The sequence below is a fragment of the Megalobrama amblycephala genome, linkage group LG9 (assembly GCF_018812025.1).
Source record: "Megalobrama amblycephala isolate DHTTF-2021 linkage group LG9, ASM1881202v1, whole genome shotgun sequence".
NCBI classification, from domain to species: domain Eukaryota; kingdom Metazoa; phylum Chordata; class Actinopteri; order Cypriniformes; family Xenocyprididae; genus Megalobrama; species Megalobrama amblycephala.
In genome coordinates, this window is record NC_063052.1 from 21,119,003 (window position 1) to 21,142,563 (window position 23,561).

General features: G+C 35.7%; 1 protein-coding gene across 3 annotated transcripts; it reads left to right on the forward strand.

Annotated features, from left to right (window-relative positions):
• The first annotated feature begins 405 nt into the window (after window positions 1-405).
• LOC125275263 (ubiquitin-conjugating enzyme E2 E1) lies at window positions 406-21,684 on the forward strand. Of its 3 annotated transcripts, none has more exons than XM_048202058.1 (6): window positions 406-542; window positions 1,187-1,350; window positions 3,189-3,239; window positions 15,263-15,395; window positions 17,642-17,789; window positions 21,201-21,684. In XM_048202058.1, the coding sequence occupies exons 2-6, from the start codon at window positions 1,193-1,195 to the stop codon at window positions 21,296-21,298; spliced, it is 588 nt and encodes a 195-aa protein (XP_048058015.1). In that variant the 5' UTR covers window positions 406-542; window positions 1,187-1,192; the 3' UTR covers window positions 21,299-21,684. The 3 variants fall into 3 exon arrangements, with proteins under 3 accessions (XP_048058015.1, XP_048058014.1, XP_048058016.1); XM_048202057.1 differs by lacking the exon at window positions 406-542 and adding an exon at window positions 582-761; XM_048202059.1 differs by lacking the exon at window positions 406-542 and adding an exon at window positions 861-1,018.
• The last annotated feature ends 1,877 nt before the right edge of the window (window positions 21,685-23,561 follow it).

The following is a 23,561-nucleotide window of genomic DNA, read 5'->3' on the forward strand; positions in this document are numbered from 1 at the left end:
GTCTCTACAAGTTTCCATGCTTGTGTGCAACTTATACTGTATGTGTTCATGTGACTGTGTTTATGCAAATGACAGAAACACTTACATAATATATAAAATCATCTTTTTAAAAAACTAGAAAGGCAAACAGCAAGGCAAAAGTCTTGTTTTAAGACATAAGTTTCCTTGGGTGGGCAATGAAATATTTTGAAATGTATGTATATAAAATATTGCAATTTTTGCAATATTGCAAAAAGTATTTCACATACTTGTCTTGAAATTATTAATGTTATTAATATGTATAATATTAATATTAAGTCTAATATATATATATATATATATATATATATATATATATATATATATATATATATATATATATATATATGAATGAATTACGTGTTTGAGAGTCGTTTGTTAACGCTCTCTCTCTCTCTCTCTCTCTCTCTCTCTCTCTCTCTCTCTCTCTCTCTCTGGTGTGTGTGTGTGTGTGTGTCTGCTGCAGCAGCACTTCCGCTCTGAGAGACACGCGCGTCCACGGACACACACCGACACAAAGAGAGGTACACAACCCTTCAAACCTTACAATATACTTCATATTTGTATTATATTTACATCGGTGGTGCGTTAGGATGCCTTTATTGTCGTCTGTATTGTAAGGGTCAGAAACAGTTATCCATCGATGTTATATGAAGATTGAGCTCGGACAACTACGATCCTATAGTTATGACGACACATTTACTGTGTTTTACCATATTTATTCACCGGATTTGTGGAACGAGGTAAAGTTGGAGTTTGGTGAACTCGACATCGATGCGTGTTTGTGCTTGACTTATTTCGGTTTAATCTCTTGTCATTGATCGCGTGTGTACTGATTATGTTCGATCAGATTCAGCGTTACATTTGAGCGGATCAAACACAAACACAAGCGACGGATTAACGTCCGACCGTTCAGAGGCTGTTTTACGTTTTTTTTATAAGATGAAACGAGGTGTAATCACACGCAGGATCGCGCCGTGTTGTTGATCTGGAGTTAAAGGTCAAACCCGCGTCGAAACACTTGATACATGGTTACATTCATACATTGTTACACCCCATTGTATCGTTACATCGAAACATTGTTACATCTTTGCGTAGATACGCTGTTATATTCATACAGTGTTTTACATTTTTCTCATTGAAGTGTATGTTTGTTTCTCTCTCATAGATCGGGATGTCGGATGAGGACTCGCGAGCCAGCTCTAGTTCATCCTCCTCTTCTTCATCCTCCTCCACCCATCAGCAGCAGGAGAAAGACACACCTGGGAAAAAGAGAGACAACAAAGCCAACATGAGCAAGACTTCCAAACTCCTCTCCACCAGCGCCAAGAGGTGAGGAGACACCATGAGCGCAGGACAGATTGGGCCGTGTTTTGTACAAGTATACTGGATTCAGATAGAATTCCGTGGCACGAGCACCATGTCAAATGATTTAGATTGAATTTAAGTGAGCCTTAAAGATACACAAATATTTAATAACTATTATTTTAAAATATATATGAAAACATTAAGTTGAAAAAAAAAAAGTGTTGGAGGGGTTAAGGGGGTGTTGTCCTTTTTTTGGATAATGGCCCTATTTAAAGGAATTCAATAAAAAAAATACTGTGAAATGACTTGAATATACTGTGAAATAATTATATATTAATTTCAAAATATACATCTTAATCATATTAACACTTAATCATATTCCTAATATGGTGAAAATGTCTCCGGTAATGTTTCTTGTCTTGTCACATTCAGTTATGAACTACATAACTCACTTAAAACAGGGCTGTCCAATCCTGCTCCTGGATGGCCACTGTCCTACAGAGTTCAGCTTAAACCTCAATTAAACACAGCTTAAACCTCAATTAAACCCCTTAGTTACTGTTGCTTTGTCCGACAAGCCTTGACGCTGTCACACCACACAGAGTGAAAAATACATCGTGGAGCAAAGAGGACACTGACAACACGTCGAAAGACAAGGCCGAACAGGTTACTTATGATATTAAACAAAGCTTTCACATTGTGTAATTTTTTTAAAAGAAATTCGAACAATAAAAACTGCTTTGTGGCTCTTTAATGTGTTGTGACAGATTGCTGTAGTGCTTAAGCGGCTTGTGAACCGATCATCTCTTCCTACTAGTTCATTTATACCATCAAATAAACATGAATGAACATCAGAAGGAATGTTGTTTCAAACACGCAAAGACGTCAGTACACACCATTTTTCAAGTTCAAGTCCACCGAGGTTAATCTTCTAACTCCTGACTGCTTTGTCGGACAAAATGGCAGATTCGACGTTTTGATTGGTTAGATCGCTTGTCAATCAAACTTCAGACAAAGGGTCAATTAGCTAATCTAGGTCTTACTAGGCATACTAGAAACTTCCAGGCAGGTGTGTTAAGGCAAGTTGTAGCTAAACTAGCAGGACAGTGGCCCTCCAGAACTGAGTTTGGACTCCGTTGACTTAAAATTTAGCCAATAATTTCAATTCAAAATGGTAAACTTAAACAAAAAAAGTTGAGTACTTTGCATCACTGTATATTGCTGTCTTTCATAACATTCAAATGTTTAGCTTTTACCATTAAAACTAAAGCACCATGCTGGAACTCATGGTTGACTTATGTGAACAGTAAAGCTGCCGTTTTTGATTTGATTGGTTGATAAAAGGATAAAATGACAGTCCAGTAACCACCATAAACAATAATAAGATAAGGCCAAATCATCCCCCTCAATATTCCATATTCTTGATGCCTCTCTGCTGCACTCATTTATGCACCACTCGATGAGCGAGTTATTTTTTTAGGATGCTTAAAATATGAAAGATATAATTTTGACATTGATTTATTATTGTCAGTGGTGGTTATGGCCCTGTCATCAGATGCCATTTTTATCCTTTCATCAACCATGGAACAGCGCACACAGGATTGTGGGATATCATAGGAAGCCAGTGATACAATTATGCTGTCTTCGAAAGGCGACCAGATGAAGGCATTTTAGTAGACAGGATTTGGAGGCTCCTTCACATCTTGTCAGGCAGTGTTTTTTTTGTTTTGTTTTGTTTTGTTTGTTTGAGATTTCAGACAACAGCTTTCACTTTGATAGATCTTTACTCCAAAACTGATATGATCATATAAACAATGATCATGCTCTTCTAGAATAAATTGGTGCTTCATATCTTCTTTCAGGATTCAGAAAGAGCTGGCTGACATCATGTTGGACCCCCCACCAAACTGCAGGTAAGGAAATGCTTTGGCTTTCTTTGATATTCTCTGGTTGCATTAGTGGATCATGCTTGATTAAGAACCAGATGCAACAAACACACTTCTTACAGCAATAGAGGTGCGGTCACATAAGCAAGGTTTTGTTGGCCAAAAAAGGTCCATTGTCTATTGTCAGTAGTGTAGCTTTGTATGAAGCACAGCTCACACAGAAGTCACTTTCAAACCAAACATCTTTTTGTTGAAGGCGGTGAATTTGCGTGGCCAACTTAAACACAAGAAAAATCTGCTCAGGGTACTTTTTCACCTTCAAGCGAGACTCCTAATTACACATTCCTATTGAAATGTCAGCAAGCAGTGGTAATGTGCCCGTCTTTGACTCTGGTCTTGGTTGTAGTTGTTGCAGTGTATCCTCGCTCTTTAATTTTATGTGGTTTGCATCAGTTGCATGTCAAAATACATTCATGCAACTGATTCATAGAGGTAAAAGTGTGGTTGATGTTGTAGCTGTGTCATGTTCTAGATAACCTGTAAACTTTTCTAAAATTAGAATATAAAGAAAGTGTTATATATTTGAGAGCAGTGGTGTATGTGAATGGAGGTCCAGTCTAACCATTGAGCATTATATGCTCACCAGAATAGCAGGATCTGATGTGTTTATAGGATCTAATTGGTAAGAAATGCAAAAAATTCTTTATTTTGTTATTTATGTGACTTTTTCAGAAAGCACAGTATAACAGAGAGTATGGTATGATTATATTATCTTTGATTATATTGTTGGCTCTGACAAATTGCTTTTGTTCCACTTTTGTAAGTCGCTTAGGAACCGCATCTGCTATGTAAATCTCTGTTGTATGTTGAAATGGTGTTGGCAATATTAAGAGCAGTGGATCTCAAACTGGGGGCCCACAGATGCTGTTTAACTTGGATATCAGGACACGAGTGAAGTACAAAGCTTTGTTTGTTTACAAAAGAAATGATAGGTTAGCAACCAAATGTTACATTGCGACCATTGAAACATTTGGATTTGTGCCGATTGAGAGGGGTACATGTGAGCTCATAAATAATAATTAAGCCATATGTCTGTTAGTATTCTGTTTAGCAATTTTTACCAAATTTAACAATAACCTATTCCATGAATTAGCCTGTTCCTCTGGACATGTAATCTCGTTTATTTTCACAAATCCTCACTTACGTCTCCTTTTGGAGGGGATAATAAATGTTTCTTTCTTTTGTTTGTAATCCCTAAGCCTATTCGCATCTTTTACTAGGATAATCTGTTAGTTTTGTCTGACGTCAAATTAAGATTTTACACAGCTTGTGCTTGTTGGGCATGGTAAGGCACGTCAAGTTTATTTGTATATCGCATTTCACATGCACAAGTAATTCAGTTTTGTTTTCTTCGGCAGCATCAAATAGATATTTGCTCATGTGGAAAATAAAGTTCGCTTTTCTGAACTTTTACAATTTGTGTCCATTGCTTTTCGAACATTGGGAGAAAACACAGATATTAGACAAGAGATGGGCTCTGTCCCGCTCGTGTCCAACGCTTACTTCCAAAATTTCATGTAATTTCTATTGCTTTCCATTTTCAAGAACTTTGCCTATTGTTTTAATGTTCGTGTCACATTAAAAGAGTAATTTCTGCATTGTTCACTTCTGCATAACCGTCGGTAGTTGGCCCTTTACCACTGCGGTGGGGTGTGGGGGGGGGTGTAGGGGGTGTAAATGTCACTGTCATTTTGTTGCACTTTTCCAAAACAGAAATTTCTGAAAGTAAGCCATCAGTTTCATCGCAATACCAACAGCCAAAACAGTTTCATGAATTTTCCATTTTATGAATAGAATTTATCATAAATTGTGTAATCAAACATCAGAGAAATAAGGCTACCAACCAACAGAATTGATGTTCCAGCATTGAATAATTTAATATGCTTTTGCTTTGATTAAAATTGTAAGTTTGAGGCTGTTTTGTTTCATGAATTTTATTTGGGGGGCCCCAAAGCGATGGATCCTTCACAAAGGGGGCTGGAAAAATTTGAGAACTGCTAGTTAAGAGAAAATGCAGGTGTTGTTATAACTTTGATGCTTTGGGTAGTGCAGGTGGATTTTATATATATAAGCCTTTCATTAGAGTCACAAGCTCTGACCCTCCATTTAAAAAAAAAAAAAAAGTGTTCCCATATTTTGATTTTGATTTTTCGATACTACTATGCGTTCCCAATCTGCATGCACAGTACACAAGAGCTGCTTCATTGCTGTCAAATGATTGAAAATCTTCTAGCGCTCTTTTTCTTCTTGACCCTATAAAGCAGTGTTTCTCAACTCCTGTCCTTGGGACCCTCCTCCCAGAATGTTTCAGATGTCTCCCTATTCAACACACTAAGAAGCTGATGAGTTGAATCAGGTGTTTTAATTGGTGAGACATCTAAAACATTCTGGTCGGTGGCTCTCCAGGACTGGAGTTGAGAAACACTGCTATAAATTTTACTGTTACTATTTCGGTGTGTGAAACCACTGCAAATGATTCAGTGCGTGAGTAAACTTTCAGAATGAATCAAACTGATTTGCTAACAATTTCCGATCTTTTTGCAAACCCATTTGACTGTTTTGGTCAAAAGAGTGATTTATTTGTGAATCTAGCATTGATTGTTCTGATTTTAAACAGCTGATAGAAAACACACATCATGATTGCGGAAATATTAAGGACAATGATAACTCAGTTCAGTATTCCATCGTCAGACAAAGATTTATCTGTAAGGCCTGTGACACATAATGCTGACGTTTGGATGTTGGTGAGTGTCTGCCGGGCTAGTTGTTGCGGTGTGTACCACACATCAGCTGGAGTTAAGCCGATTCAGCATGTGCCATCGGTGAGAGAGATCACTTTGATTGGCTGTTCAGTTTAGTGAGCAATTCAGTGCACAAGAATAAAAGCTAAATTGGTGAAAACAAGCAAAGAAGCTGGTCTAATTTTACGTTTTTACCTGATCATTACAATATGCAAATATTTCCATAACAACGTGATATGCCTAGAATTAAGTGATAAACATGATTGATATTCAAAATAGTAATTAAGCGCAACTTTTGTTTACGGTTTGTATATCTGCAGTCCTAGTTTCGGTTTCCCTCTTTGAAGGATGAATATAGACTATTGATACCTGCTGATAAAGACAGTTATGTCCTTGCATGCAAGCGCAAAACGCTCATGCTAGTTTTCAGTCACCTGTACTCCTTTTGGTGTGTTCAATCGTCACTAGTTCTTTGACATCAGCTTGGTGTGTCACAGCCTTAATGCAGTTCATTGTCTTTTTCACGGGAGATAATGCCCCAGTAAAAATGGCCTAGTGACACCCATGGTTTAGTGTATTGAAGGCTCAGTAATAAGTATTTTTTTTTATTTTTTTGCAAGTCCAGATAGGCAGTAGTTTTACTTGACATGCACGCAATTTAAAAAAAAAAGTATATTTAATGTTTACATGTTTACCTCTCTCATAATGTCTCTTCCCCATCAGATAATTCATTTCCCTGTTTCAGCTTCAGAAGTATCTAAGACAACAATAAACAACTAAATTTCATTGTTTCCATGGTTAGAAATATGCTCTATGGAAAACTTTTTGAGTCATAGATTAGATCTGATCATTTTTGGGGAGGATTGTTTTCCTGTTGTTTGAAATGTTTCCTTTTGTGGATGATCTGTATGAGAAGATGCATGATTATTATCAGTGTCATTCTGAGAAAGTCTCATGTTCTTGTCATTTAGTGAGATGTTTTGATGGGTCTTTTGTTCAGAGCTTTGGCCTTGACCTCTGAACTCATTGGTCTAATAAAGTAGAAAAAAAAGATTGTAGATGGGTGCAAATGCTGTTTTATATATTAATGTCTCAAACTTCACAGCAGTGTTCCAGTATGTCTTTTGTTATTGCATCTGAAGGTAATTGTACCTGACTCAGAACTGCACAGCTGACACACCTCATCTTTAAACGATTCATCATCTTTAGCATCTGTTTGTGTTTACACTTTAGCTCTTTTGTTCTCTCATGTGTCCATACTTATTAGCTGCTTTTACTTGCTCGCTTTTTTATATTTAGGTGTTAGTCGCATCTCTTCCCCTGCCTTTCCATTTCCACTGTGGCTTTCTTCTCTCTTATCTTGATTTTTAGCATGTTTGCTGAAGCCAAACACACACTACATTACTGAGGGTTGTTGCTCTTTGCAGCAAAGCGCTCCATACGATAGACAACTTACAGCTCTAGCTAATGACACTTGTCTAGTGAGTGCACTTGTGAGATGCGACAGATTTCAAATTGATTTTGAAAATTGATGTTTGATATGGATATTTAGAAGGGGGGGAAAAAGGGAAAAAAAAAATCCAATAGATTGTTTGGTTTGTTGGCTAGGGTGTCTCACAAAGCCAGATCTTTGCCTCACAACATAAGGTCTAGGCTCTATAGCTTCTGCAGTTGTCCAGGGACCACCCACTTAGTCAGGAAGAGGCTGTCTCACTGACATGTACAGTAACCAGTCACAGTTTTGTTTTATTCAGTGTTTTTTTGGGGGCAAGTAAATGTTGCTATAATAACATCAGCATGCTGTAACAGAGTCTAGGTTCTTTCATGTTTACTTCACCTGATCTTATAGATGATAGAGGACAAGCAACAAATAAAATGAAATCACTCAGGAATCCAAAGGGTCCATCAGACAAGCTCAGAAATCAGCACTTTTCCTGTATCTCGTGTGTAAACATGTGAACACATTTCTTTTAAATTCAGTGCCTCAAACAAAACGCTTGAATGTCTTAAAGTTTTTTTTTTTTTTTTAAGCCGTAAACTTAAATCTAGCATTTAGGAAAACCTGTAGATGTCATCCAGTCAGATTTAGACCTTTGCCTTATAAAGTGTTTTCAGTTTAGGGTACTACATTGAGAGAGAAAAAAAAAAAATAGAAAAGTTGAGCACAAACTAATGGCACCATTTTGGAATGATTTAGACGACGTGGGGTGGACAGTGTGGTTGTCACTAAAAAGTGCTCAAAATGCACAGGATAAGCATGTCTAGTGTGTTTTTAACAAGAACTGGAGTATGTCAGAACAGAAAATTAAGAATAAAAAATATTTATAGAAGATTTACCCATTTAAACTTGTTTTTAATTATTCAGTTTGGGTTAAATTATGGTGTATTCAAAAAAAAAAAAAAAAACTAAAGTAAACTAGCCAGAAAATATTATATATAAACATTCTTTTAGTTATTACACAGACAGGTATATGCTTATTAGCTTATTAGCTGCTTTTACTTACTCACTTTTTTTATATTTAGGTGTTACCCAAATCTACCCAAATCAAACCCGAGTTTGCTGTCTTGTAAAAGTGCACATGGTAGATGATGTAAAACACAAAGCTTACCTCATTCATGTGCAGCAATGAATGACATGGCTTTTATTTATTTATTTTACATTTATATGCAAATGTTGTACACCTTCCATGTTAACTCAATAGTCTTGAAAGTTTGTTTATAAATGACCAACTTATAAAAACAAATTTATAGCTGTCTTTGTAAAGAGATGCTCAATTTATATGTAGCTTGGAGCCGCTGCTGTTACACTGTACAAACACTTCCAGTGTGAAAACTTGCGCATCTCTGCAGCTGCGGTGACGATGTAGTTACATTCACACACTGCTCACACGCCGCTCAAGCTTGCAGTGTGAAATGGGCATTAGGGTTTTTTTATGGCACAAACGAACGGCACCATTTTGGAGTAATTCAGACGGCATGGGGTGGAGAGTGACGTCACTGCTCGAATTATATTCATTTCTAAGAAGGGCGAATAAATACATTGTTTATTTTAACAGCACAAACTGATGCAAATTGAGCACAAACATACAATACCAATTTTGTGTGATTTTAGAATGAACTTGGGTGGTGAGTGATGTCACAGCTCCCAGAAGGAAAGGAAAATAGTAGAGTGTTTGTTTAAATGGCACAAATCGAGTACAAATGAACGAAATGAATTAAAATCACTTCTATTTGACATGGGGTGGAGAGTGACACAACCAAAACAATTATGTTCAATATTTCAAACACCAAGCCAGCACAAACCTTCGTTTTTGTGGCACAAACAGCACAAACGAATGACAGTTTTGGGGATTTTTTTTTTTTTTTTTTAATGGTGCCGGCTTCACAGAGGTGAACAAACCACATGATTTGAGGTTTCATTCTTGTCTGTAGTTGATCATATCACTAACCATAGTATAAGCAATAGTAATAGTGTGCCTTAGCAGCCAGGAAGTGCTATATTCTTCCTCTGGTGGTTAATGTGTTTATTGCTGTATTATTTTTTTGTTTGTTTTGCTCTGCTCAGACATCAGACCTCTGGCCTTCTCACATGAATGTGTGTGTGTGTGTTTCAAGGCAAAAGTAGGCATAAACTCTCCAGTAAATGTAAACTCTCCAGTGGATCCTGTGACCTTTGGTATTGTCACACAAGTGTGTGTGTGTGTGTGTGTGTGTGTGTGTGTGTGTGTGTGTGTGTGTGTGTGTGTGTGTGTGTGTGTGTGTGTGTGTGTGTGTGTGTGTGTGTTTATAGATGATGTCAGCTTGGAGATTGTTGTAGGACAAACAGAACCCGTTTGAGAGCTGCTGTGCTCAGGGGTTTGTGTCTGTTATGCCACACGAACTTTAAAACACTTTAAAGAGAGCAGCTGCATTACATCTGAAGACACTGAGGAATTCTAATAGCTCAGTATTACTTGTGAACAGATACCAAGGCCCTGAAGTTTAAAAGTTGTTTTCTGGTCTCACTACTACAGACTCGTGAAGAGAGAGATACTCTGTAAAATTACATAAAGTTAAGCTGCTCTTTGTTTAGTTGTCATGTAGTGGGATGTTTGGTGAAGAGGTGAACACTTTTTCTTTGCATAGGTTTGCAGTTCAGTGTGAAATGATGCAAGAACATAATGGGCCTGTTTACACCTGGTCACTTCATACGTTTTCTCTGATCGGATAGCTATTCGATTGTGAAAAGACCAGATGTAAATGCCTTCCTAAACGCATTTGAGAATTATTAAAATCCGATCGCCGATCCGATGGTTCATTCAAAACGGAACAAGCCTAATGCATCTGGTTGTTGTAACCACATATGTAAATTTTGCTCCTCCCAAAAATGCTAAAAAATAAACGTGTGAGAGCGTGTTATAGGCTAAATAACATGTTATAGCCAGATGTGACAGCGCTACTGCATCACGCATCACTGCAGCTGAGTATCTCTTCAGCAAGCTGACACGCAAACTGCCGCAAATGAAACTGAAAGTAGGCTAAGTTGCAGACGCTCAACACACAATCATCTTCATTAAAAGTAATGAGACTAAATGATCTTGCCAGTGCTGTTGCCGCACTCTCTCCTATTGCAGTCTTTGATTTTGAAATTAGCTGACAATCAATAAAATGCAGCTCGTATTTGTTGCTTCGGTGAAGTGAACTCTATTAAATCTACATATAGCATTGGATTTATTTTCCGTTTTGCAGAGACAAATTCATGTGGCCAAGTGTAAATGGAATCGTTTGGATCAGATATCCATCTGATCAGTAAAAACGCATCAAGTGACCAGGTGTAAACAGGCCCAATGAAATAGCTTGTCACCATAATTTCAGTCAGTGCTGCTGTTATTATTGCTCAGATGAAATGGGTGTTTGATACAACAGCAGGACATGAGACTGTGTGGTTGGTCTGTTTCACATCATACAAGCAGTAGATTTCTGTCTTTGCACCTTTTTTTCAAACCATGCTGATAAATATTTTTATAGTGCATATTAACACTATTGTTCAGTGTGTTATGTATTACAAACAAAAATAGACTCAGTGCAAAACTCTGCTTGCACCTACACAGAACCATGCTGCTCACACAAACACTGTGAATGCTGTAATCTGTTAATATGGGAACCAAAATAAATTTGCACTGCATGCAGTCTAATACGAACTTGTGGTTTTCACAACGGATATTTTTACATGAAGTAAAGTGAAATTCTGAGGATTTTATTCAGTGACTTATTCACGATACAGCAATAGCCTCGAGCACCTTACTGCTTTTATAAAACAGTTACCACACAATACAAATATTAAAGCCAATAATATGTATCAATGCAACTTTCATGAAGTAAACTTTCACTAAAGCATTCCTTCCGCCGAAAAAAGTCCTTGACCGTGAACAGCAACAGAAGTTACATTATTACACCATTAGATGGCAGCAAATACTGCCTTTATGAGTGTGTCAGTCAGTAGCGAATAGGGCTGGGTAAAAAATATTGATTTCTCGATTTTAATCGATTCTCATTTTTATGAGCCTATATAGATTCTTAAATCCCAAGAATCGATTACTCTAGTCTGTTTTCAGTTGATGAATGAACAGAACATGTAGCACCTCCCATCCAATAAAAAAACAATAGTCTTTGTGCTTTGTTACTTTTGATATAAAGCAAAGTCTTGGATCTTATGAGATTCCCAAAATGCGCATGTTAACATCCTTTTCCGCTTTAATACCAGTTACAGCCCGAAATAAACACGACTAAACATCTGAAGGTTTGTTAAAATATGCAGTGAAACTTACCAAAATCCATATCATGTCTCTTGTAATAGCTCAATCAGTGTTTCAACCTCAGAAAGACGTCAATAAAAAAGCTTGTAAACAATGTCACGTAACATCACATTTACCTCAGAAAAACATATTCAGTGACTATAAACTCATTAGTCAGCTAGAAAAGTGAACTCTAGAATGCAGTATTCTGATATAGCTATGCACCGTTACATATTCATTATAATGTTCTTCAATATTTAATGCATGTTTGAATAAATCAGTTATGACAGCCATGATTTAAATGTTTATATTTCAAAAAAACGAATTGGAGTAGATATATGATTATGTAATTCTAAACCTTATTATTTAAAAAAAAAATACATTAAGTGTTTACATATTTATCTGAGTGGAGCTCACAGACACCAGGATGGATTAACTCAATGGTTTTAGTTATCAGATTTAGCTCCCTTGTTCTGGAAACCAAAGTGTTTGTTTAGATGCCGTATATACAGCGTATCTTTAGGCATATTTGTACCTAGTAAGTTCATTTTAACCTTCAATATTATAGTAAAGTAGTACCAGCTGACTCCCATGTGTAGTTTACTGCATTAGTTGAGAGATATACTGATATACTACATCCAAAATAATCAAAATTGAATCAAAATCCGAATCGCAAGCATGTGAATATAAATCGAATCGTGAAAATTGTCAATACCCAGCCCTAGTAGCGAAGACTTTTACATCGAAAAGACTGAATTGTTGTGAATACGGAACAAGACGCAACTGACAAATGCTTTGACTAGCGCTGTTAGTCACCGGAAAACCCCTTAACTGTTAAAAGGACAGGATAATACATTAGACATTTAAACAGATTTTGTTATTAGGAACATAGGACAGACCTGTAGGAAAATGCTAAATCTGAATGCAGGCAGTAAACTCGCTCACTCTCTCTTTCTCGCAATACTCTTTTACAATCAGTACATAAGCTAGTAAGCTACAATGAACAATATCAATTGAGAACATGCAGTTTACATTGCTAAGAGTGGTTGCTAAAGGTGTTGTGTAGTGATACACAGAACCGCCGGGTGAAGCAGTCATAGCCGTGTTTTATCGTGAATAACCAGTCGTATTGAACAATCAGAATCGGGAACTAACCGTTTTATAATAAAATATGCACAACCTTTCAAGCAGTTTATATATATAGACACTTTTTTGAAGTCTCCTATTCTCACCAAGGCTGTACAAACAATATTGTAGAGAAATATTATCACATGATCCTTCAGAAATCATTCTAATATGCTGATTTGGTGCTTAAACCTTTCTTATTATTATCAATGTTGAAAACAGTTGTGCTGCTTAGTATTTGTGAAAACCGTGATGCATTTTTTTTCAGGATTGTTTGATGGATAGAAAGTTCAAAGGCACTGCATTTATTTCAGATGGGAATCTTTTGTAACCTAAATGGTTTTACATTCACTTTTGATCAATTTAATACATTCTTGCTAAATTTCTTTTTTTTTTTTTTAATGAAATGACTTAACTTTTGAATTGTAGTGTATTGTAAATCATGTAGTGAAATGAGTCATAAATTAGCCTGTATTGAGTCTGTATTGTGAACTGTCTCACTGACTGCATGCAGAAAAGAGCCCTGTTTTACTGAACTGAATGGCAGTAGCAGCAGTGTGATGAACCCCTGACACATCCAAACACTCTGTGTGTGCACAGACAGTGCCTCTTGTGTGCTGTGGTATTCAGCTGTTGAGATGGTTCTGTTGTGAAGCAAAAATCCAAGTGGAAATGACACAGGGACGGTTTGATCCACTCATCTCATGGGAGTTATGGTCAGGCGTTGACACAGGAAAGGTTTGTGTGAATCTTTACTGCCAAGCACGGTCACCCAAAGGCAAGTTTTGTTGCTAAATAAACTTGAGCCTAAATTTGCCTTGCAGATTATTTTTAGGATAATTATTTAGGTCAGATTATTTACACTGCTCTGAAAACACAGAGGGGCAGGTATGTTCAGCCAACATTTATACATGCTGTAAATGAAGTTCCTGCTATAAAGTTTCAGATCCGTAATTTAACCTTTAAAAATAGTCTTTCAGCTTGTCGCCTTGCACCTGTGTTAATATTCTTCTGTTGCTAAAAGTAAAATGGTCAGTGGAATTTCCTCTAGTTCTGTGCTTGATTGTCTTTAAGATATAAGCACATTTATGCAAAATTATGTAGCAGCTCTGATCTGAAACCACGCCACACATTATGGTGACCAAAATGACGCATTTTGCTCAATTTTGTAATCATGATTATTAACATGATTAGGAATGGGCGATATGACCCAAATCTTCTGAGTAATTATTTTCACAGAATATTTGAAGTATATTTAGCTGGAAATAAGGTTACTATGATGAAATAAGACTACTATTGATTAACAATGTCACAGACAGCAGCAGGTATATTAGGCTGCTGTCACTTTAAGACCTAATGCACGAATACAGTATACTGATACACATTTTTTTTTTTTTTTTTTTTTCCCTCCCCCCCTTCTCTCTCCCCTGCACTTAAAGTATTAGTCCACTTTTAAATAAAATTTTCCTGATGATTTACTCACCGCCACGTCATCCAATATGTTCATGTCTTTCTTTCTTCAGTCAAAAAGAAATTAAGGTTTTTGATGAAAACATTCCAGGATTATTCTCCTTATAGTGGACTTCAATGGTCTCCAGACAGTTGAAGGTCAAAATTACAGTTTCCTTTAAAGGGTTAGTTCACCCTACAATGAAAATTAAGTCATCATTTCAGACCACAAAAGGAGAATTTAGAAAAAAGAAAAAAAAGTCCCACTCGTGGTCATCTATATAATGGCAGTTAATAGCGACCAGCATCAAGCTTTTAAAAAAAGACGTAGATCACAGCATGTCTGATTCATCACATGTCAAAAAGCACACAAGTTGTGAGAAATCAAGACTAAGAAAAACACAACCTTTTAGAGTGAACTATATCTTTAAGATTAACCGACAGTGTTTTTGTGAATACTTGCCAAACCTGACATTTGTATGTATTTGACCATTTAGGCACGCTACCAAAGCTCAAAGTATGCACCTTATTTTTCACGTAAGAGTGGGCGCAGATATTTATAAATTCAGTGTGTCTGGATTCTGGTGTCATCTGCTTCCAGTTAGTTTTAGCTGTACAAAACGGCTCGTTATGCTGCTTGATCTTGCAAACTGGGATTTCTTCCCATATTATTTTAATGAATTGTCTTAATTATAAACACACTGGTTTGTGGCACAAATAGCTTTTCCGTTTACAACTGTTGTTGTTCTTGCACATTCACAGAAAATGGCTTACATGGGGTTAAAACAAAATTTATATGCACTATTCCGATGTATTTCTGGACAAAGCTGCTTAAAATTCTACAGATATAAAGCACTTTTGTGTTAATATTCTAAATGAACCTCTCTGCTTCTGTCCTTAGTGCCGGCCCCAAAGGAGACAACATTTATGAGTGGAGGTCCACTATCCTGGGTCCTCCAGGTTCAGTGTATGAGGGAGGAGTGTTCTTCCTGGACATCGCTTTCACACCAGACTACCCCTTCAAACCACCCAAGGTCAGAGCCTTCTCCAGCTGCTTGTTGCTATCAATTTAATCAATATTAATAATGCACTTATACATCTGACAACATAATGACTTTGTTCACACAGTTAGTGTTTGGGACGGACAAACATATTCTCTTATTATAAACTACAGTTCAAAGGTTTGGGGCCAGTAAGATTTTTTTTTTTTTAAAATAAATAAATTAATTAATCAATTTATTCAACAGTGTATTAAATTTATCAAGTTACAGACTTTTACACTGTTGCGAAAAAATCAATTTCAAATAAATGGTATTCTTTAGAACTTTCGATTCCTCAGAAAATCCTGAAAATAATTGATCAGTTTCCACAAATAACTAAGCAGCACAACTGTTTTCAACAGTTTCAACAGAACTGTTTTTTGAGCCTCAAATAATCATATTAGAATGATTTCTGAAGGATCACGTGACAGTCAAGACTGCTGAAAAAAATCTTACTGACCCCAAGCTTTTGAATGTTAGTGTATATCAGGGGCATTTGTACAGTTTGATTATTCGGCCTCTCAAAAATTTTACCAAAGTACTTCGAAATGTGTAGGGGGTTCTGGTGGCATCCCCCTCACCCCCACCCACATGTCTTTTAATAATTGAATTGTTACTATAAGACAGATAGTTTTGACTGTAAATTCTGATTGAATGTGCTTTGTTGAAAGCTGTTGTCAAATGCAGATAAACTCACAACTGTCACTCCACAGTCTATATTCTTATATTGTCTTGCATTATTCTAAACTGTTTGACATTCCAGGACAGTCTCATTATGATAATAAACACTGGTTCCATTTTTCCCTGTATTCTTTCCTATATCTTGCCACACTATAGGAGGATTTCTATACTTCTGATTTCTGACTTTCTGACTGCATCATACTGCTGTTTTCTGGCATTATTCATAACCTGAGAGAGGTGAAAGACACTTATATTAGTGTTTGACAGCAAAGAATGTGCATATCTCATGCCATACATTGATGCGACAGACAACACAAGCTGACAGTTAACACACTCAACATAACCTTTTCATTACATACCAGTGCATGAACAGAACCATATTTAGCAGGTCAAACAGGACTGACAGCCATATTCAACTAAAAAGAGCTGGCAAGAATGTTGTTTAAAAAAAATCTTGTAGTTACTTCCACTGAAGCTTTTTAGTTTTCACCTGATTTCAGTGTTTATGATATTGTGAAATAGATGATAGAGCTTCTGTCCATGACAGACAGGAACTGGGGCCGTAAAGAGGAAGGAAGTGAGGGGGTGTGCAAACATTTTTTTATGATAAGAAAAGCGTCTGGTTTAGGACTAAATGAGCTATCAGTTTGTCAATAAAGTTTATAGTGACTAATTTAAAGGGGTTGGACAAAAATACAATAGTTTATTGGTATTGTGTCCTTTTGCAGCCAATACAGCATCAGTTTGACTTGGGAATGACACATACAAGTCCTTCATAGTGTCCAGAGGGATTTTGAGCCATTCCTCTTCCAGAACAGTGGTCAGGTCACTGTGATGCTGATAGAGGATAATATTTTCTGACTTGCTCCTCTAAAATATCCCAAATTGGCTCAAATATTTAGATCTGGTGATTCTGCAGGCCATGGGAGATGTTCTCTTTCACATTCATCAAACCATTCTGTTACAAGTCTTGCTGTGTGTAATTGTTCTTCTTTATCATGCTGATACATGGCACCCCCTTTCAAGGTACCATTAGCTGCACATGGTCCCCCAGAATGGTTCAGTAGTCCGTAGCACTGTAGGGAATGCCATGGTATTGCAGCCCAAACCATTACTGATCCACCCCTGTGCTTCACTCTGAGAGCGCAACGGTCTGGGTGTTAAGCCTCTTTAGGGATTCTCCACACCATAACTCCCACGGATGTGGGAAAGACATTATCCAACCCCTGTACATTTCACTGCAAATACTATCTTAGTATCTATACATTAATGAATAGTTCTCCCAAAAATGAAAATCGTCTTTTACTCACCCTCATGTCATTCCACAACCATAAGATTTGCTTTAATTTTTCAAACACAAATTAAGATATTTTTTTATTGCACCTGAAAGATTCTGTCCCTCACATTGAAAGTCATTTGACTCAAAACTGACACTACAGAAAGTTCATAAAGAGATCATAAAAGAAATACAAATTAATCAAGCAGTTTAATTAGGTTATTTGCAGAGTCACTTATTAAGTGGGTTTCTTAACGAATCTTGACCTGTTCTGATCTCTTAGGTGACGTTTCGCACGAGAATCTACCACTGCAACATCAACAGTCAGGGTGTGATCTGTCTGGACATCCTGAAGGACAACTGGAGCCCAGCGCTCACCATCTCCAAAGTGCTGCTGTCCATCTGCTCTCTACTCACAGACTGTAACCCTGGTAAGATACACACCCTTGTGACACACTTCTAAGAAGTGGTGGTTGGAAAGAGCTAAGGAGCCCTTGTTAGCTGGTCATGGGCTGAAACTCCAGTGTTTATCAGTATGTTGGAGCTCCACCTGTTTGACCTAGACTACATCAGAGGCAGTTTCAGGTGTGGGCATATATGCAGTTGCTTAATGCCCATGTATAAAACTGCGTACACGTTTTCAGTTCATCTCATGTCTGAGCTCTCTGCATTTAACCTTTACCTTATGAGTAAAAAGTAGAGATGCAAATCGGAACCAGATGATTTTTTGCTCCAAACACACAGTTCGGCAACCGGTTTTTCATTTTATTTTGGCCCATCTCTATTCCAGACTTGAGCACATCCACACAAACTGCATTGCAATCATTTCTCAAAATGTAGTTTGTGTGGGAAAATTACAAAGTCTGTAAACAGGACGTGAACACAAGCCAGAGACAGAACACGCTGAAGATGGATGCAAAGAGCAGAACAGAGACGTGCCAACAGAGAAAATACTGTAGCAGACACAGCAAGCTCACTGTTCGCGATTAGGGATGACCCAAAACTGAAAATTCTGGATGCACTTGGCCAAAAACCAAAACTGAGAATGCTTTTTAAAAATCGTTTCTTAGTTTAAGTTAGATTTTTTTTTTTTTTTTTTTTTTTTTTTTTTTTTATAATTATATTAATATTATACTTTTTAATGAAATTCAATGATTTTAATTAAAATAATTTTAATTTAAAAATAACACTTTCATTGAAAGTGACAAAGTTAGACACAAAACATATTAATATATTAAATATCAATATATTATTTATTCAGTTTTATGCATAGAATCAATTTAACTTTTTTATTTTGACTGATTATTAACCAAATAATGTATAATCCTTCAAAGCTATTATTATCAGAGCGTGTAAGCAGTGTAGGGAGGACCAGATCAGTGAAAAGCGGGAAGCGTCATTTTACCAGTGTTGCCCAGAATGGCTATACCACACCATGTTACAGCACAGTAGAGCTATTGCAAGCAGAAACAAGTATACTACTACATAGAAATTTCATGTTGGCACATTAAAGGGTTAGTTCACCCAAAAATGAAAATTCTGTCATTAATTACTCACCTTCATGTCGTTCCACACCCATAAGAACTTCGTTCATCTTCGGAATATAAATTAAGGTATTTTTGATTTAAATCCGATGGCTCAGTGAGGCCTCATAATAGCAAGTTAATTTAGAAAGCTACTAAAAACATATTTAAAACAGTTCATGTGACTACAGTGGTTCAACCTTAATGTTATGAATCGACAAGAATACTTTTTGTGCGTCAAAAAAAAAAAAAAAAGAATCTTCATGAATCTTCGAAGCTTTACACATCTTTTGTTTCAAATCAGTGGTTCAGAGCGTGTGTCAAAGAGCCAAAGTCACGCCCCCCAGTGGTGAACTATTGAAATTTGACATAACAAAGCCTTGTTTACTGAAAAAACTTTGGCAGTTTGATACACGCTCCAAACCACTGATTCAAAACAAAAGATTTGTAAAGCTTTGAAGCTTCGTGAAGGAGTGTTTTGAAATCGCCCATCACCAGATACTGTTGAAGTCGTTATTTAGTTTTTTTGGAGCACAAAAAGTATTCTCGTCACTTCATAACATTAAGGTTGAACCAATGTTTTAAATATAGCTTTAGTAGCTTTCTGGGCATCTGAAAGTGTTAATTATCTTGCTGGCAATGGAGGCCTCACTGAGCCATCAGATTTTATCAAAAATATCTTAATTTGTGTTCTGAAGATGAACGAAGGTCAGAACAGGTGTGGAACGACATGAGGGTGAGTAATTAATGACAGAATTCTCATTTTTGGGTGAACTAACCCTTTAAGCAGACTAAACAGCAAAACAAATCAGTTTGTTTGATGATAATAAATTAAAATAACATGTTTGCAAAATTAAGCAGCATAACATTTTTATACTGCTAAGATAACTGGAAGTGTTTGACACCGAAAGCCAAGCACATTCTAGTTAAAAATGGCTGCACCCTCTCTTGTGTTAAAAATAACGTGAATGAGCAACACTTATTAATGCCAAGGATAGAGCGTGTGGGAAATACATTATATAATTAAGGTAGGGCTCACGTACCTCTCTTAAGGGGCGGACACCAAAGTACAAGTTTGGTGAAATAGTTTTACATTTCGGAAGTATTATACAGTACAGTCCAAAAGTTTGGAACCACTAAGATTTTTAATGTTTTTAAAAGAAGTTTCATCTGCTCACCAAGGCTACATTTATTTAATTAAAAATACAGTAAAAAACCGTAATATTGTGAAATATTCTTACAATTTAAAATAACTGTGTACTATTTAAATATATTTGACAAAGTAATTTATTCCTGTGATGCAAAGCTGAATTTTCAGCATCGTTACTCCAGTCTTCAGTGTCACATGATCCTTCACAAATCATTCTAATATGCTGATTTGCTGCTCAATAAACATTTATGATTATTTTCAATGTTGAAAACAGTTGTGCACTTTTTTTTTCTTTTTTTTTCAGGATTCCTTGATGAATAGAAAGTTCAAAAGAACAGCATTTATCTGAAATACAAAGCTTCTGTAGCATTATACACTACCGTTCAAAAGTTTGGGGTCAGTAAGAATTTTTATTTTTATTTTTTTGAAAAGAAATTAAAGAAATGAATACTTTTATTCAGCAAGGATGCATTAAATCAATCAAAAGTGGCAGTAAAGACATTTATAATGTTACAAAAGATTAGATTTCAGATAAACAGTGTTCTTTTGAACTTTCTATTCATCAAATAATCCTGAAAAAATATATTGTACACAAATATTTTGTACAATTGTACACATTAAATGTTTCTTGAGCAACAGATCAGCATATTAGAATGATTTCTGAAGGATCATGTGACACTGAAGACTGGAGTAATGATGCTGAAAATTCAGCTTTGCATCACAGGAATAAATTACTTTGTCAAATATATTTAAATAGTACACAGTTATTTTAAATTGTAATAATATTTCACAATATTACTGTTTTTTACTGTATTTTTAATTAAATAAATGTAGCCTTGGTGAGCAGACGAAATTTATTTTAAAAACATTAAAAATCTTAGTGGTTCCAAACTTTTGGACTGTACTGTATGTTGAATTGTTTTTTGTTTTGTTTTTTTGTTTTATTTTGTTTTGTTTTTAAAAAAAAAAAGAGGCTACACAGTGAGACAGCCATTGCGGTGTCCAAACTATTTCTGCGTGCTTAAAGTCTAGTGTGACCGTGACTTAATTTGACACACATCCAAATGTGTGCTCTTTGCACATGCTTGCTTGTTTGACTCACTAGGATTTGAAACAAAGCTAATTTGATTGTTTTTAACCTGAAGAAACATGTGCTTGTTTTTCTACAGCTGATCCTCTGGTAGGAAGCATCGCCACGCAGTACACAACCAACAGACCAGAGCACGACAGGATAGCCAAACAGTGGACCAAACGCTACGCCACATAATTTCCTCCAACTGCAGAGCACTGCCTGTCAGACATCTGTGGGAACGGGTGGGGGAGGAACTATTAGAGGAAATCGGGGGGGGGAGGTGGGGATCCATAGGGTAGAGATACAGGGTGGATTTTATGATGAAATTTAAATTCCCATTTGAATTTTTTTGTCTTTCTCTGCATACTTTTTATTTTGTTGTGTTTGTTTCCCTTGGCTCAAGTAGCATCATGATTTGACAAAAATGGATCTTAATGTGTGTTTTCTTTGCCGCCTTGTTGTAAATTGATCTTTTTTTGGAGCTTCATCATTCTTGTCAAATGAAGTCACAGCATGAGCCTATAGCAAGATTGTTCCATGTATGTATTTTCCCCACCAATATTAAAGTTGAAGTTGATGTACACAATCGTTCAGTATCTTTCATGCCAACAACAATGCAATGATTCAGGTGGAAATGTTTATTTTATATTTCTGGTACAGTGGGAATGTCACAAAGCCTGCCAAGAGCATGTCACTCCAAAATCAAAGAAACATACGTTTAAGACTTTTCTGCATTGTGAAATCTCATTCTCATTACATTTGTTGTGTTGATTTTAATTGATCCTGATTCTAATGAGAATGAGATTTTCCTATACATTATGGTAATGAGAATTGGATTGGGAGTAGTGGGGTGTTTTTCATTGTTGTGAAAATCGTGTCGTGATGCAGTGGTCCTAAAATGGGCAAATTATATAAGGAAAATTATAAATCGATTTCTTTTGATTTTAGAACAAAATGTGACAAGACTCCTAACTGGTGATTTAGGACTGTGTTGAATATAGGACAGTGAAAAGTGAAATGAAATCTTCAAAACACACATTGTTCATTGATCTTATCTTACAGAAGACTCTTAAGAGTTTACAGGCTCTTTTGTTAAAGCAACATGACCTTTATTGATGTGCAAATTTTAAAATGAACTGAAGTAGAAAAAAAAAAAACAAGAAAAAAAAACAGTGTAGCCGGTCAATAAATATTTATTTTGTTGAATCAACACATTACATAGTGCATAAGACATATGTGTATTTATTTAAATATCTGTTAAATAAATTAGAATGTGCTAAGACAAGAATTTCACAATTTTTGATTGATAACTGCTGGAATTTTCCACTGCTTTCTATAGCAACAAAGGCAGCTTCCTTAACATGTTATTTTTGCTATTTAAAACGATAGCCTACACAACTTTATCTCACTAGCTACATGATTATAAGATTCGTAGCTTTGTGATTGTAAAGCTAAGATTATAGTTATATTTGTAAATAATACTGGAAGATTTCATGTTATATGACTTTAATACAAAACGTGTTTATCAACTGTCATTTTAAAGCACTTGATGGCAGTTCTTGGCTGAAATGAAGTTGAAGTTCACATCTGAAGGACATGGAAGAAGCAGTGAAACGGTCCATTTTCTTTATACGGATGTCATTATACCATTTTGTATAAATGCAACTGGTGATTCTCATGTCCAGGTCAGATTCCACCCCAAAATAAAATAATAAAAAAATTAAATTATTTTATAAAATGTATGCATTATATTTTGCACAAAGAACTGAAGCTTAATTCATTATAATGTAAAAAACATCATAGTAGTATTTGTTGTACTGCCAGATTCAACTGAAAAAAAAAATAAAATAAATCATTACAGTATTTTTTTTTTTAATAAATGAAGTATAATCATAATTCAGAATAATTACAACAACTCAATGTTAAAAATTTGGAAGACTTGCAGTAATATGAATGAAATGTTTTGATTTACAGTTTGGGATCCTAATAATTAAAAAAAAAAAAAAATCATTAACAATAAGGTTCCATTAGTTGAGGTTATTTTATGCATTAAAATGAACTCTATACTGTACCTTTGTACTGTACTTATTAATCTTAGTTAACAATAATACAAATACAACTGTTCATTGTTAGTTCATGTATAGCTCAGGTTCAGATATAAATTTTGATTTTAATTATGTATTCATATATGTTGAGATTTACATTAACTGAGAATAATAAACGCTTTACAAATATTTTTCATTGTTAGTTCGTTAACTGATGTAGTTAACTAATTTTAACAAACATTATTGTAAAGTGATACCCAAAAAATCTTATTGATTTAAATATAGATTCTACTTTATGCAATATTGTTTCTAATTAATTTTTTCAATGTTTTTTTTTTCCATGAGATTCACCTGACTCCTAGGCATTTCCCAAAATTTGTTCCAAAACAAAAAAACAACTTTTCCAAGTACTG

Coding starts and splice junctions, on each gene's coding strand:
- LOC125275263 (XM_048202057.1), top strand. CDS start 669: ATGAAGATTGAGCTCGGACAACTACGATCCTATAGTTATGACGACACA. Junction 15,396..17,641: donor ACCCCTTCAAACCACCCAAG/GTCAGAGCCTTC, acceptor CTGATCTCTTAG/GTGACGTTTCGCACGAGAAT. Junction 17,790..21,200: donor ACTCACAGACTGTAACCCTG/GTAAGATACACA, acceptor GTTTTTCTACAG/CTGATCCTCTGGTAGGAAGC.